We start from the raw sequence: 14,949 nt of genomic DNA, 5'->3' as shown, positions 1-14,949 counted from the left end.
ACCTAGCTAACTAGTAATCCGAAAAGCAATTACCTTTTCCCAGCACACACAAAACATACACACAACCACGCACGTACACATACCATGGATCAAGGTACCTTACCTGGACTGAGGGTAAAGCCAAGGTCGAGGGGCAAAGAAACGCTTGGAGACACGGAGAGGCGCTGGCTGTTGTACACCAATGCCAACGGACGGGAACAGACCTGTCCCCCGTCTCACATGGCCTCCACCTAAGCCTGAAGTATCACCTCGAGGTAGTAGTTACCAAGGCAAGATCAGTAGAGGCTGGCTTGAAGAGGCATGTCCGTATGACAATGACGGGAGCGACGTTGGTGGCCGAGTGAAGCAAGGCGATGTAAGAATATGATCAAGCCTCCTGCACGCTGGTATAATATTGTTCTGTTGAAACCATTTTTCCTCGTCTTCTTCTCAAATGGTGGCCGAAAGAAAGGTATCAAACAGTGAAAATGGTTGAAGGAGACATTGGGGCGAGGATCAATAGCAACCACAAAATGACCAATCAGAGGCTGAAAACCCGGCAGGGTACCCAGGCAAAAGTACGTCAGGTTGGCATTGGGTTCGGGTTTCCAGACCTGACAGGCCAAGCACCAAGGTTGGCCGGTGCACACTGCGGCGAAGTACGTAGTACGAAGTACGGCGGTGGAGAGCAGGGCAGAAAGACAAAGATGCCGTTTGACATATGTTCAACACATGCCTCACCACCACCTACCTGCGTCACCACCACTTCCAATACCTATGTTTTGTGTTGCCCAATTTTATCTCACCCGCGAAATGGGGCCCAAGCAAGCGATGCAATGAGTACTTGGGTATGCTGACACTCACAGACCAACGGTCATGGCCGGTGACGAGAGACGAAAACGGTCTTGTGTCGAGCTGACCAGAACATGTGGAGAGAAAGAGGCTGGAGGCTGGAGTCACTCAGCAAAGCACCATGGAATGGATCCGTAACCATGCCCCCAAGCTCACTCAGTGGCTGCAAGTCTGCGGCCTGACGACGATAGCACAGACGATACGATGGTGCCATAAAACGTGACGGAAATCATGGATTCCACGGATTCCCCAACAGACCCTCCAGGCTGATGCTGTGAGCCTTGAGCACCTCAGTGAGTGCAAGTGGAAGTTGCACAGTAGGCACCAAAGAAGGACCATTCAATTGAGATTCCTGTCCAAGCTGCCAAGTATCCGCAGAGTTTTCCCAAGAATGATAACAACCATCTTAATCATAGCCAATAATCAACTATGATGTATGGTGACTCGTGAAAGGCGAAAAAAAGTGCGCCGAGCATAAAGTGGTGGGCTTGGCTAAACCCAGCCCAGCGTGCCAGGCGTTCCGAGTATCCGTTCTCAGCCATAGACAACAGCCTTTTTCGCGAGGGCTTGCGAGTTGCGAGTGGGAAAACTGAGACGTCCAGGCCAGCTCTGGGTCCGGACTGAGCTGAGCAATGCTAGTAATAAAGCCAGAAACCATTTCAATCCGTCCCGCCTGTTCATCAAACAAAAGGGACCCCCCTCGGACGGTGGATGGAGGATGGATCGCTGTAGTGTGTTCCAAAAAGCAATGCAGGTAGGTCCATATTACCAACCGACAGTATATCACCGCCTGCCATGCGACAAACAAAACATAAACATATTTTTCAGTCTTGATGGGTTTCCTGTTGCTTTTGGTTCCCCTTTGCTCGTGACATGTTCGGAGTCATTGGAAGTGCAATGTCAAGGTACGTACTCTGTACGCATCGTCAGTCTTCAATTTCTTCACCAATTTGCTCTTGCAGGTGCCAACAGCCAACAGCCAACTTCCTTCTCGGACATGTTACGCAGTGTGCGGGCAGAGGGCCACCAAAAGAACCTAAGGCAGGCGCTGGCAGCAGCAGCGGAACTCCACAAAAGGCGATTTCAGCCTACCTTATCCGTATCCCACGCCGAATCCATGGTTACCTTTTCTGCCCTCAATTTTCAAGCGCCTTCCATGCTGTAAGCTTGGAAGGTGCACCTTGAGCTTTCGCTCTACTCAACTCATGCCCAGAAACAACAACTTTCATGATCATAACACCAAACGCTCGGGGCAAAATGGTAATCGTTCATGCGGTAAATTGAAGAGCAAGAACATCACAATCTTGTCCCAAAAGAGGCATCAACGGAATTACCTAGCCGCCAGTGGTGGATTGATCCACAGCTCCACCACTTGACGCTACTGCGCTAAAACACCTCCAAGAAGGAGGACGGCTATTCCGCACCCACATGAAGGCTATCCCGCACCCATACTAGGCCTACTCAAGCAAATAGTGGGTTACACGTGACTTCACGTGACTGCACCGCTAAAAAGCAGTCACCTCCTTTTTCAGTCACTTTTGGAGCAGGATAAGTACCTTTTTGAGTACCGAAAAATGGGCTCTAGAGAAGTATTTCCCCTGAGCGAAGACTAGCTTTTAAAGTCGTGGTTTTGATTTGAAAAGCGCGCTGTAGAAGAGGGTGAAGTGGAAGGTGTAGCAGAGGAGGCTGCGCCTTCCTAAGAAACTGCCGGAACAATAGAAATTCCGGGTCAATTGTGGCTACTGCGGCGGTGCAGTCACGTGCAGGTGCGGGATAGCCTTCATGTGGGTGCGGAATAGCCGTCCTCCCAAGAAGAACTACCTGCACCCACGCGCATGCATGAAAACCCCCTCCATCAGCCAACCACATGTCGTCTCCACCTGCTCGCTCCTTGGTCATCCAAGCCACACACACGCACCCCTTCTCCTCTCCCATAGGTTCGTCAAAATCTGGTGTCTGGTCGTAGGTATCTAATGGTGACTCGAGTATCCGGGAGACCACCACGCGCTAGGAGAAAACTTGTGCCCAACATAGTGTAGAGAAAAATAGATAAATAAAAAGTCATAAACTCATCATCCAACAGATTCGTCATGCTGAAGAGGTATCCATGATAGAACAAAGCAGCAAACTTTTTTTTTGGCAACGAAACAGCATATCAAAAGTCTGCCCTCTGCCCCTCCGACAGGTTGAGAGAGAGAGAGAGAGAGAGAGAGAGAAATGACTGCGCAAGGAAAAGTTCGTGACTTGTGGGAATCACTAGGCCGTAGAAGATATGAAGACTGAGAAACATCCCGGAAAATGCACATGATGTCCCCTTCGCATCCCCAGTGCTCACACAAGAGAAACCAACATATGCCCTCATCGCAGATGGCAGGAGAGATTGAGATAGAGAGAGAGACGCTTTGGCAAGAAATGATGTTTGGAAAACATGGGAGATGCGTTGGTCATGCCATTTTGCCATCGAGAAAACAACATTGGAAAAGAAAGACTCCACAAAAGCAACCCCTAGGACCTTGCAACGTTGTGGGTGCGACCGTATTCGACGCGCTCTGTTCGAGCAAAAAGCAACGCTGCGCACTCCAGCTCACGAGCTTGGGCTACGTCGTGAACTGCAGTTAGCCCTGGTACCCAGCGAACCCGCTGTTGAAGTTCTGCCCCTGGGGTCCCTGGGGCCACTGCTGGTTGGGTGGCTGTTGCCCGCGACCATAGCCTCCGGCACTCTGCGGTCCGCCGTATCCCATGGGCTGCGCTCCATAACCGGCCGGGGACTGAGCGGCTGGGCCACCGTAGTTGCCATGCTGACCTTGGTATTGACCTGATGAATAACATGTAAGCCTGGGATTTCTTCTGCATCTCTAGCCTGTAGCTGAACACTCACCGCCGTATTGAGGGAAGTAGGCAGTCGGGGTACCGGGGTAACCTCCGGGTCCGGAAGCGGCGCTTTGCGGACTGTACGCCTGCTGCGAGGGGTCGAAGCCGGCGGCGGCGCCGCCCTGAGGGTTCGGGGTCTTATCCTTGCCCCACTTCGCACAGGAAAAAGTCAGTGCGTATTCTCCAGCAATTGGCTTTGGGGTAAACTCACACTGCACTTCAAGGGGCGTCCATTAACATTATAGCCGTTCATCTGGCAGATTGCCATAGCCGCGCTCTCGTGGCTATCCATCTTAATGAATGCAAATCCTCGGTCCGCCTGGAATCGAGACTCAACCACAAAGCCAAAGTTTTGGAACAGGGGGACAACGTCGTTTGGCGTGGTGTAAGGAGTCAAGTTGCCAACATAGCACGTCGTTTGCCACGACGGCGTCTGGGCAAGAACAACCTCGTAGCTGGCGACACCATGAGCTGGGAACTGGTGGTGGCCAAAAGGTGTCGTGGGCGTCAGGCCCATAGCCTGCATCGCCTGCTGCTGCGCAATAGACGGCTGACCCTTTTGGTTTGCCCAGTTGCAGCGGATGGCGCGTGAGCCAAGCCACTCCCCATCCATGGAGCTGAGTGCCTTCTCGGCGTCCGGGCGGTCCCTGAAAGCGACGAAACCGTATCCACGAGATCGGCCAGTCTTCATGTCCCACATGACACGAGCTTCGGATACGGAGCCAAAGGCAGAGAACGCCTGGGTCAGAACCTCGTCGTTGACTTCGTTGCTAAGGTCGCCAACGAAGATGTGGAAGTGGTTGGAGGTGTCCTCCTTGCTAGAGGTGTTGGACTGGTAAGCCCAATTGACGCGGATTTCCTAATAAATTGTCAACTTCGATTCGCAACATCAGAGGAAGGTTCTCGTACGGATTGGTGCACACGTCTTCCATTCAAGGTCTGCATAGCGCGCTCGGCCGCACCGGGATCATCGTACTCAACGAATCCATAGTTGTAGCCCTTAGCCTGTCGATACACGGTCAGCTATATCGTGGATCACATGGACATGTAGATACCAATAGCATCCTCATGGAAAGTTTTATATGGCAACAGTATACGCACATTCTTGTCGGGGATGATCTTGACATTCTGAACGTGACCAGTAGTCTCGAAGATCTGACGCAAGACATCCTCGGTAACACGTTGATCCAAGCCTCCGACGTACAGCGCCCGCTTGTTAGGTTCGGGAGCAGCACGGCGGCCGAATCCCCCAGCGCTACCGGGCGACATAACCTTATCGACACCAGACATGGGCGAGGTAATGGCGGTCGGAATCGGGTTGTTGTTCTGCGGAATATGGAGGGGAGGCGGGGGCATGTGCGCCGGGTTTGACTGGCCATTCTGGCCGTTCTCGTAGCCTGGAGCTCCAGCATTCGGCTGGGGAGGAGGGGGCAGCTGCGCAGCGTTCGAAGCAGGTCCGTTGTCCGCCATTGCGTCGGTTATTGGTACTAAGAGTCGATTATGTGACGAGTGGATTTCGAAACTTGAGAATTCGTCGACTGCTAATGACGATATGAGAGACAGCGTGGCAGGTAGCTAGACCAATATAGCTCTAGACTTTGCTTGTAAGATGCGACGCTCGACTAAGATTGTCTTAGAACGGGAGCGAGGTTCGAGAAGCAACCGACTGCTTGGAGCTTGTTGATTGTGGCGTGAGTAGAAGTGTGGGAGGAAGTAGTACTGAAAACTTGTCCCGAGACTGACGTGACCCTAGAAGCTCACAGCAAAGCAAGCAAGCAAGCGAGCAACGAGGCTAAAAGAGCGGGAAGCGGGAGGCGGGGAGAGTGCGCGCGCGCGAGAGAGAATAAGTATGAGAGAGGGAAAAAAGTGGCGGACACAATTAGGATGTCTTAGCCGAGGGCGGCTAGGACGATGTCGAGTCTTTTTTTTTCCTTGGATCTGTTCTTTGCGATCTATCGGTAGAGGCAGTCGAAGTCGAGAATGGAACGATGTGACTTGACCTTGGAAGAGGAAGGCAACGAACCGAAAGTCGACAGGAAAAATTGTGGACGTGGGGACGGTACTGGCAGGCAAAATGGACGTCGACCCAACGTGACAAGAGAGACGCTTGAGCGGATAGAGAGACAAGGGGAAGGGCGAATGATAAGAGAGATGCCGAGAGAAGCTCCAAAGTAGTGTACTGTGCAGTGCTGTAGATGAGATGACAGGAGACTCGAAATGATAAGCGGAGGCGAGCACCAAGGAAACAGGCGTGAAAAGAGGACTGGAACCCCCTGAAAGGAATCACAACAAAACCCGGTCCGAGAGGAGAGAGAGAGAGAGAGAGAGAGGAGACGACAGGAGAGAGGAGAGAGAAACGTTTCCTGAAGACGTGGAGAGGAGAATCTGCGATGGGGAGGGGAGAGGGGAGCAGATGGAAGGAGGGAGAAGAAGGAGGGCGGATGAGGGGGGCACATTTGATCATGGCGAGATCAGAAACGAAATTCGCACAGCCTGCGGCACCCTGGCACCGTACATAGTGCTAAGTAAGGTAAGGTGGTAGGGTAGGTAGGGGAGATGCAGGTTGTCGTCCAGTGAGATGTGGTCTGGTCCTGTCCAGTGCAGCTCAGCAAAGGCAGATAGAGGCCGGTGCAGAATGGGTTCAGTTGGAGCTTTGCCCTCATTTACCTCTATGTTGGGAGGCAGTTTCGTACCTACCTTTGTACCCAATCTATACAGGGTGTCAAGGTAGGAGGGTAATCCACATCCAAGGCATCTCCACTTGCCTTTTTTTCTTTTTTACATTTTGTCCATGTATAATTTGGGGTGCCAATTGCTGCGCGTTGCTGCAAAGCTTCTACAGAAATGTACATGCGTCGTTCACTGTTGCCTCACCAGGCTCACCTCGCCAGCAAAGCAACAAGGGCAACCCATTCGGCGCCCGCCGCTGGTCCCAGACCCTGGGATTGGCCTGTTGAAGGTCTCCGTCGAACCCTGTGCCAGGCTGTTGCTTGTCCAGCCGTGCCTTTCCACTGGGTACAGCTGCGCACTATCCCCAGTCGGCCAAGGGTGGTGCTACTAAGATACGGGTGGCTGTAGCTGGTCCCCGGCGCGAGAGGGGCGGGCAGCGGGCTACCTATTCTACGGATACCCTTCTTCTTTTTATTCTTTTAATTCGAGCACATCCACATTTCCCGCTACCTAAGGTACGGACACCTACCCTCAGTTACGTGCTGTCATCTGGTGTCGAGTACTTGCGAGTCTTAGCTTAGCTGCACCTGATTCATACTCGGTACTCGCTCAACCTTCTTTACCTTGAACCAACGGGTGAGCCTTCCGCTTGGTCAGGGCTTGCAGAGTGAGGGGAAATGGGAGAGATGGGATGGCAGCAAGAAACAAAAAAGGGGTGTTGCTGCAACAGGTAGATGCCTAAGCGACTTGCGCTAAACTTGCTTGGGCAAGGAGCGAAGCCTGGGACGGCCGCTGACGACGTGGAAGTTTGAGCATTGCACCATCACAGACATTGGATGGCCAATTCAACTTTCTGCGCCAGACGGGAGTCGCGGGAGGCGGGACAGGCCCTGTCAGAGCTAGACAGGACGGGCGCTTGGTTTTGACATTTCCTGAATCAATGGATCACTCATTGAACCTGAGAGTCGGTCATAGAAAGATGCACATATAGGCTGCATTGATCACACTCTCGATTGGACGTGGATGAACGTAGTTACAAATGCGTAGCAGTGAAATGAGATTTGCGGCTGCCAACAGGCCATGTAAGATGAGCTCCCACCAAGGTGAAAAAGCCAGTGCAAACAAACAGAACTCGATTCAATGGGGGCCCTGACCTCGGAGTTGGATAATGGTAGCAAACGTGTCGCCATAGGAAGGGTTCCAAGCCTTGAGTCTCAATGCAGAAATCATGACTGATCACCGTGCCAAATGATGTGCCTAAAGGAAAGGATATCCCAGCTATGCCTCGGCGCACTCCCTGTTTAAGCGTCTTTCAGGCTCACCTGCCGCATGCATAGTAAATAAATTACCAGCTGTACTAGCACTTTCTCTTCAATAGACGACTGAGCCTCCCAGAATTTCATATCATGCCTCACGCCAAGTCGCGATTGGGGGCGGCACTAACAGCCTCAACCATGGAATATAAGCATTTAGCTTTGGCGGACCACAACATCAATGCTCAACCTGTTGCAAGCACACAATCAAGAACAGACTGTCGGGGGTTCTCCTCGGTACATGGACTAGAATAAGGATCCATTCCGCTTTTCAAGACCGACTGACCGACAACCGACTTCATATCATCAGGCTCATCATCACTGATTATTTGGTGGCTCGGGATGTCTCACAGCTAGACATTCTCTTACCTACATTATGTAAAGTCACAGCAAGCTTCAGCATGCATAAGGACCCCCAAGACGCTAGAGTTCCGGGTATCAATGACCGGGCATGTGGGTTACGAAACTTGTTGTTGCAGGACGCAACCAATTTCCCGGGAGGGCTCCCGGCACGATGGGACGAACGATGTCCTGGGTTAGCTCACCGGCGGCAGCAATAGGGTTACCCATACCTCCGACGGTGGGCTTCGCCCTTGTCTTCCGCATCCGCAACAACGTCCTCCGAGAGATCAGGGAACCTCTTCCGCATGTGGCCTGGTTGTTACTGAGCGTGGAAGGGAATCCAAGTCACCGTCTGGGGACCCAATATATCAGCAAGATAAGTGTTGACAGACCAAGGTAGCTTGTGCCTCTCCAAACATTGAAGGTACGCATACGTAGGCAGACCAGACTCTCGTCGATCAGAGCTCCTCGCAGGGGCTTACGGCCCTCGATGAGTCTTCCGTCCGACGCAATCGAGTTTCAACTGAAGAACACCCTCTCAGTCGACTTCGTCCCAAGATTCCACGTTGGTCGTGATCTGATGCATGGAGGAAAAGGTGGAACCAGAGCCAGAGACAGAGGGGAAATAGAAGAGGGGAAAGTGTCCTACTACCGCCTGCTTGTCTTGCGCTCACCCCGTGCCGTATGGCAGGTGCGGGGTTACTTCCGGGGCTCACAGTGCATTTAATGTTCCTTCCTCAGGTCGTTGGCGCTAGGAGCTGTGATTGCTGTGGGCGTGGCGCAACTGCATGGCCACAGCAGCCCGCATGTGCGCTTCGGCTGTTCATTGGTTCAGCTTCCTAATGTGTCTGATTGGTCAAGCTATGCGCCCGGGCTCCAGTCTCGCCTTCCAGTCGACGACAGAGAATCTACCTAAACTCACCGCAGGTACGTACCGGCTCATCGGAGAGGAAGGCTGGGAACCTGGCTGATTCAGACGTCAAACATTGGTGTTTGGTTGGTTGTCGAAGAATCGACTGCAACTTCAGCAACGATCCAGCGATTTACTTTTACCAAATCAACTTCAATCATCCCATCAAATCGGTTCAATAAGGTAGCTTCGACGGCTCCATTCTCTCTCACTCTCTCCACTGCCGAAGAGTTCACATAATCGACACATACGGAAACGCCTGGCCTCTCTCAGTCTCTTCGACCTCATAATATCAAGTTTGACACATCCCCTTGAATAGCCGACTGTCACCTATTACTGTGTCGCGGCATTTCGACTTGGCATATCGATCCTACGCACTCGAAAACGCGAGCAGCTCGTAGAATATTTGACCATTGAACTCATAGCCAGCGGCGTCACGTCGCTGCAATGGCAAACTCGAAGGCGGCGACTTCTGACTCTGCGGAAGCACTGCATGGACTTATAAACGATGTGGTATGTAAAATTTGGTAATTTCAAATACGTGACTGTAATGGCTGATCATATCCGCAGCTGGTCCAAACAGGCAAGGCACTGAAGTCTCTTAGCAAAGATGGCAGGCATCAATTCCAGGCCCAAGCCTCTTTGCAAACAAAGATGCCAGAGATCATCGAGAGCTTCCACTGGAAACTGGATGATTTGGAGAGCGAGATAGTAAGTCACTCAAGTGAGGTCCCTTTCTTGCGTCTAGTAGTAACACCGACGGCAGATACGGGCCAAGGCTGCCCTACAAAGAGATTTGGATCGTTTTCAGCAGGCAAGACAACCGGTGGAACAGCCTGCGCCAGTCGAGGCGCAGACCAAATCACCCATGGCCATCGACCTCGACTCTTCGTCTCGAGAGCCAACGCCTCCTGAGAATGAACCCAAGATCACGGAGGCTACGGGTCCGCAGAGGGTTCCCGCAGAACCAAGCACAGCACCATCAATGGCTCCGTTCCCTGACATGGGCGTCGGCTTCCAGCCAGCGCCCGAACCCAGTCCCCAAGTGAAGCAGGAGATGACACCAGCACCACCTGCTGCACCACCGGCTATGATGGCCCCTATGGGCGAGATCAAGCAGGAGTTTAAGACCGAGCCGCCAAGTTCGCAACCTCAGCCTTCAGGTGCCCCAGAGGCGCCCATGGACGACTTGTTTGGTCTTGGTGACGACTCTGGAGGCGGTACTGAGGGCAACAACCCAGAGTTCCATTTCACGGATATGACCTTCAGTTTGGCGCCACCCAGCAACGAGGCACCAGACCAAGCCCAGGTACAGGATGCGGCCATGGACATGTCATTCGGCTCCGGCGACATAGGCGGCGACCTCTTGTCGCTCGATAATCTCCTTCCTCCAGATAGCGCTACGAAACAAGAGACTGGTGCAGCCCCGCCAGCCTCGGCAGGAGCAACAGCGTCGGCAGCCAACCAAGAGAAGCCGGTGGAAGCCAAGATGGAGAAGCAGGAGTCCACGAACATCGACGATCTGTTCAACCTCGATGGGAATACAAGCATGGAGAACATGGACCTCGATATGAATATGGGCGGCGACGGGGGCGATGGTAACAGCTTCGATGATATGTTTTTTGGAGACATGACAGAAATGGAGCACGGCAAGTTTGACGATGCCTTTTTTGGAATTCAGTAAATTCGGGGTACCTTCGAATTATTTGTGCCGGCCGACTTGGCTCGGGCTCGCTTTTCTTGCTATTTATGAGGCGTCATGGATGCTTAAAGGCGTCATGTTCGACGCCTAAGCACGGGGAGTAGAAGTTGCCCATTTTAGAAAGTCGACTTGACTACATCCACGCACCGCGAGTGTCATGGGCCACTAGAAAGACCCTTTGAGCTAGCCATTGCCCGGAGATTTCCCAAGCGGAGAACGTTCTTGCAAAACTCCAAGTCAAAGCATTGTGTAAGGAGACTGAAGAGCCGAGCCAATCTATAGTTATGACATTATTCTTGCGTCCTAGTGACTATCTCACGTATAGGCTGTTTTTTGTCCGAATGAAAGACGGGGATCTCTCAACAGACCTAGCTTTGACGGAAGCTTGATCACGGCGGGGTGCGCATCTCGTTTACCTCGAATCAAGCGTCTGAATTGTGACTTGGTTGTTAGTTGCGAGCACAGTCACTTTACTCATTGTTATAAGTTTCTATTGAAGCAATTTACAAAGGCAATGGAGATCAGCACCATTCAGACAGAAAGGATAAGCAGCAGCAGAGCAAGAGGCCGACATTGAATACTAACTCTACAACACTGGTTTCTTGGCAAAGTCATCCATGATTTCCAGTTCCGCACCGGTTTCGGCCAACTCGGACGCACCAGCCTTCATCGATGTCCGCTGTGCGCTGTTCTGCTCCCAGTCGTCTATCTCTGCATCTCTGTATCTTTGGGTACAGCTGCTACGGCGTTGATTCAATCATTCCTGGCTTCCTTGCCGAAGCGCTTGTCGTTGAATGTGTCCTTGAAGCGGTGGGATACATTCTGAGGTGATAAGGATAGATGGTGAATGATGACGGAAAGACAGTTGCTTGAAAGATGGCAAAATCGGTCGTGTTTTGGCAAAGGAGGATGGATGTGTAAAGGTTGTAGTCTGAAGTGAACGACGACCAAATATTTTGAGGAAGTCACGAACGGTCGTAGGCTTGTCTAGTATGAATGAAGGTGCCAATATCCCCTCTGGAGAACATCCCTCCCGTGGTGGCACTTGCTGAGCATATATCCCTGGTTACATCGGGGGTATCTGACGAAGCATGAGAACCATCAACAAAGCTGTTATCTTCGAGGCTGCCCTGGGTAAGACAACAGCTAGACATCGACTTTAACTTGCATACGTCGGAAACATGAGCGAATTTGCATTCTTCAACTTCTGTTTGACATGGTTCTCTAGTATACCTACATAGGCCAATTTGGTATCTGTATTGTGTCGTAATATAATGCCGTGAAGGATTCCTAGTACATGCCTAATGCTGCCATGCAAATGCGAGAAATTTACGACAACTGTCACCCCCGCATCCTGACATCCCAGTGGAGAGGGAGCCTTGTAGTCGATAAGTCAACCCTCGTAGGCCAAAACCTCGGCTTCCTCGTGGCCAATTTCAATTCATGTCTCTTGGGCGAGGCCTTCGGCGCCCGTAGCTGAGCTAGTCCCCAGCATCAGAAGATTCTGCAGTCTGAGAGGGACCTGAGCGGCCGTCAATAAGGGCCCTCCTGAAAGTTTCTGCACCTTAGCCCGTCTGTTTAATTGTCTAATAACAAGCAAACGGGGGCAACAATGACATCCACACCGAGTCTCTATAAAGGAACCCTTACAGAGCGTCTGAATCGGTGCGGGAAAACTCCAAACAAAAGGGCGCAAAAGAAGAAAGCATCGGGCAGGGATTACTCACCACCTGCTTGACTCCCATTCCAAAATCCAGCCGCAGCAGATCTTGAGTCGCTCTCTGACGCTTCGTGTTTCCAAAAGTTTGTACTTCTCGTATTCCTTGGCTGGCAGGATGCTGGCAAACCACCAAGGAAAAAGTGCCGGATCGTTGGGGCATTCCCCATAAATAGCCAGCATTCGTTGTGCCAGCCACGGCACGCTTTGTTGCCTCATTCTCTGCACAAAGGAAACACCCAAGGACAGAAGGTCGCTAGTTGGCATTGTTGAGAGATCCTCGGGGGTAGTCGTAAGTGGTCTCGGCAAACTCGAGTCTTCGCTCTGATGTGTAGCTGCGCTTTCGTATCTTTCTAGGGCATGTTGTGTCTCGGTTGCCTCTAGATCTTCTTCCTCCGCGATCGATATGTCGTCAATCCGTTCAATTTTCCCCACCAAATATCCATCCAAAATGCCATGTCTGGTTATTCTAAAGCGTGATATGCCAGATGTCTCGATCAGGCTCCTGCCGTCTGCAAAGTACTCGGCGTTCACAATGCGTAAGAGGGTTCCGTATTGTACAAAGTGTGTGTCGTTGGCTGTCCGGGGTCGTTGAGGTAGCACCATGCCGAAAGTTCGGTCGCCCTCCAAAGCTCGGCGTATCATCAGGCGATAGCGCGGCTCAAAGACATGGAGAAAGGTCGGCATCATTGGAAACGACAATGTGCAGACAAAAATAGGAATATCAAACTCCCGATGTCTGTTCATTGCTTCCGCCGCCAAAGCATCGCCTCTTGTGAGAACGGCATCGGCCCAAAAAGTCTGAATGATGGTTTTCAGACTCTCATTTGATGGGCATGACTCCTGGTATAGCAGAGGGCTAACTGACAACCCTCGTCGACAAATCGGACAGTAGGAGGAGTGGTCCAACACGCGGTGTAAGCACGATCGACAGAAAGTGTGGCCGCAAACTGTCGTGAGAGGGTCGTAAAACAAGGCATAACAAACCTGGCAGTCCATTTCCGTGCGTACAGATTCCTTTACTTTGGAAAATGTCCTTGAGTCGATTGATGTAGCCTCATCTCCGAGTGACGAGACTTCGGCAAAAGTGACGGCTGAGTTGTAGTCCAACTCGCCTGTATCTGCCAACGTATAGACTGCGAGCAGGGGGCCTCCTTTCACAACCCTCGCCACTTTTGCGTTGTCGTCCCTCATATCTGACTGCTCAGCACCTGAACTGTTGATGATGACATGCGTGGAGATCTCGGCTTTGGTGCTCGTCTCTTTCGCCTTCTCCATCTCAGACTTGAAGTTGTTGACTGCCTTGGTGAGAATGACATCAACGCCACAGTCGCCCACGGCATGGTTCTTCCCACATTCCACATAAGGGCATTCGAAGCCTTGTAATCTATTTGGCGTGGCGGGATATGATATATTTTCTCGAGTGTGTGTTTCTGGGACACATTGTTTACAGAGGCTTCGACCGCAAGGAAGTGTAATTGGCTCTTGGAGAAGGTGGGAGCATTTTCGGCATTGTATCAGGCGAATGACTCCTCGAATTTGATCGCCCTCCAGTGGCCGTTCGACAGTGCCATGATCCTTTTCGTCCTCGGCTTCGTGTACCGGGTTGGACGTGAGGGCCGATGGTCTGCTCTCGACGACTCGGGGTTGGTCGGAGGACATGAAGCCGTCTCCACCAGCTCGGTGCTGGCACAGCTTAGGTAGATGTCTGTATGAGTTCGCGACCGGTTCGTTTCGTAAATGACCTTTTCTTCCCTAGCACGATCCTGCTCTCGTGGTGTATAATGGACGTGTCGTCGGTGAGTCGAGATAGTTAAACGAAGCGCCGCCGAGGTCGAGTGGTGGAGGATGGCTATGTATTTCGTGTAGCCACCTGAGCGTATGTAAGATCCAGCAAGAAAGAGACGGGGGGACAGTGACCAGGGGTCATATATGCGGGATCACCAGGGCTGCAGAGGTTCCAAAAACGAGCGGATCTCATGATGCGCCTGAACGAGATCAAAAGCGGACAGGTGAAGAGAGACCGGCAAAGCTAGTAGACCGAGGGCCGGAGCTAGAAGCTGGAGAACTGGCGGGATGCATGTACCGAGCCAGTGTCTGTCGCATAAAAAGAGTACGTTTGGGGGCGCGAAGGTAATGATGGTGGATAACAACTGGCAGGCGTCATACATTTAACGTCGAGTTACCAATTCGCTGGGCGGCTGGACGGTTTAGGAGGGGTGCGTTCGGGGGATGGTGTGGCCGTGCAATGAGGTCAATGAAATTAGAGAGAAAGGCAGAGGTGGGCTACGATTGGGGAGCCATGGGAGCGACATCTCAGCAACAAGCAGGAAAGAACAATGAGAGGAAGCAGCAAGAGAGCCGCCCCCAGACAGCGCCAGGCCCGGCGGTCCTTGTCGAGATTCCAAGGTCATGTCAAGTACCGGTACAAGTTGCGAAGTTCGCGGCAGGCGACGACGCATGGGCGGGCTCTTGTGGCTCTTTCCCAGATGCCCTGGACGGGGCCCCTTGCGTCTAGTCGGAAAAGGGTTTAGCGGGCTGTTGTCAGTAGCCAAATTTCTAGGCTAGTTGTGACGACACTTGGAGTCTTGGA

At 52.1% G+C, this 14,949-nt stretch overlaps 3 protein-coding genes across 3 annotated transcripts; 1 reads left to right on the top strand and 2 right to left on the bottom strand.

Annotated features, from left to right (window-relative positions):
- Positions 1 to 3,446: 3,446 nt before the first annotated feature.
- Positions 3,447 to 5,172, bottom strand: CPAR01_09138 (RNA recognition domain-containing protein; the record flags this gene model as incomplete). Its single annotated transcript, XM_060493404.1, has 5 exons — positions 3,447 to 3,646; positions 3,710 to 3,854; positions 3,914 to 4,561; positions 4,612 to 4,707; positions 4,804 to 5,172. The coding sequence occupies 5 exons, from the start codon at positions 5,170 to 5,172 to the stop codon at positions 3,447 to 3,449; spliced, it is 1,458 nt and encodes a 485-aa protein (XP_060347534.1).
- Positions 5,173 to 9,384: 4,212 nt separating this feature from the next.
- CPAR01_09137 (uncharacterized protein) lies at positions 9,385 to 10,621 on the top strand (the record flags this gene model as incomplete). The annotated part of the gene is made up of 3 exons (XM_060493403.1): positions 9,385 to 9,450; positions 9,508 to 9,648; positions 9,704 to 10,621. 3 exons carry the CDS (start codon positions 9,385 to 9,387, stop codon positions 10,619 to 10,621), a joined length of 1,125 nt encoding a protein of 374 aa, XP_060347533.1.
- A 1,459-nt stretch (positions 10,622 to 12,080) lies between these two features.
- Positions 12,081 to 14,018, bottom strand: CPAR01_09136 (ATP-dependent protease La domain-containing protein; the record flags this gene model as incomplete). The annotated part of the gene is made up of 3 exons (XM_060493402.1): positions 12,081 to 12,315; positions 12,367 to 13,157; positions 13,344 to 14,018. The coding sequence occupies 3 exons, from the start codon at positions 14,016 to 14,018 to the stop codon at positions 12,081 to 12,083; spliced, it is 1,701 nt and encodes a 566-aa protein (XP_060347532.1).
- Between the last annotated feature and the right edge of the window lie 931 nt (positions 14,019 to 14,949).

The sequence above is a fragment of the Colletotrichum paranaense genome, assembly GCF_030867605.1.
Source record: "Colletotrichum paranaense strain IMI 384185 chromosome Unknown Scaffold_7.1, whole genome shotgun sequence".
NCBI lineage: Eukaryota > Fungi > Ascomycota > Sordariomycetes > Glomerellales > Glomerellaceae > Colletotrichum > Colletotrichum paranaense.
Note: the sequence above shows the minus strand (reverse complement) of the source record. Positions and strands in the feature narration are given on the sequence as shown.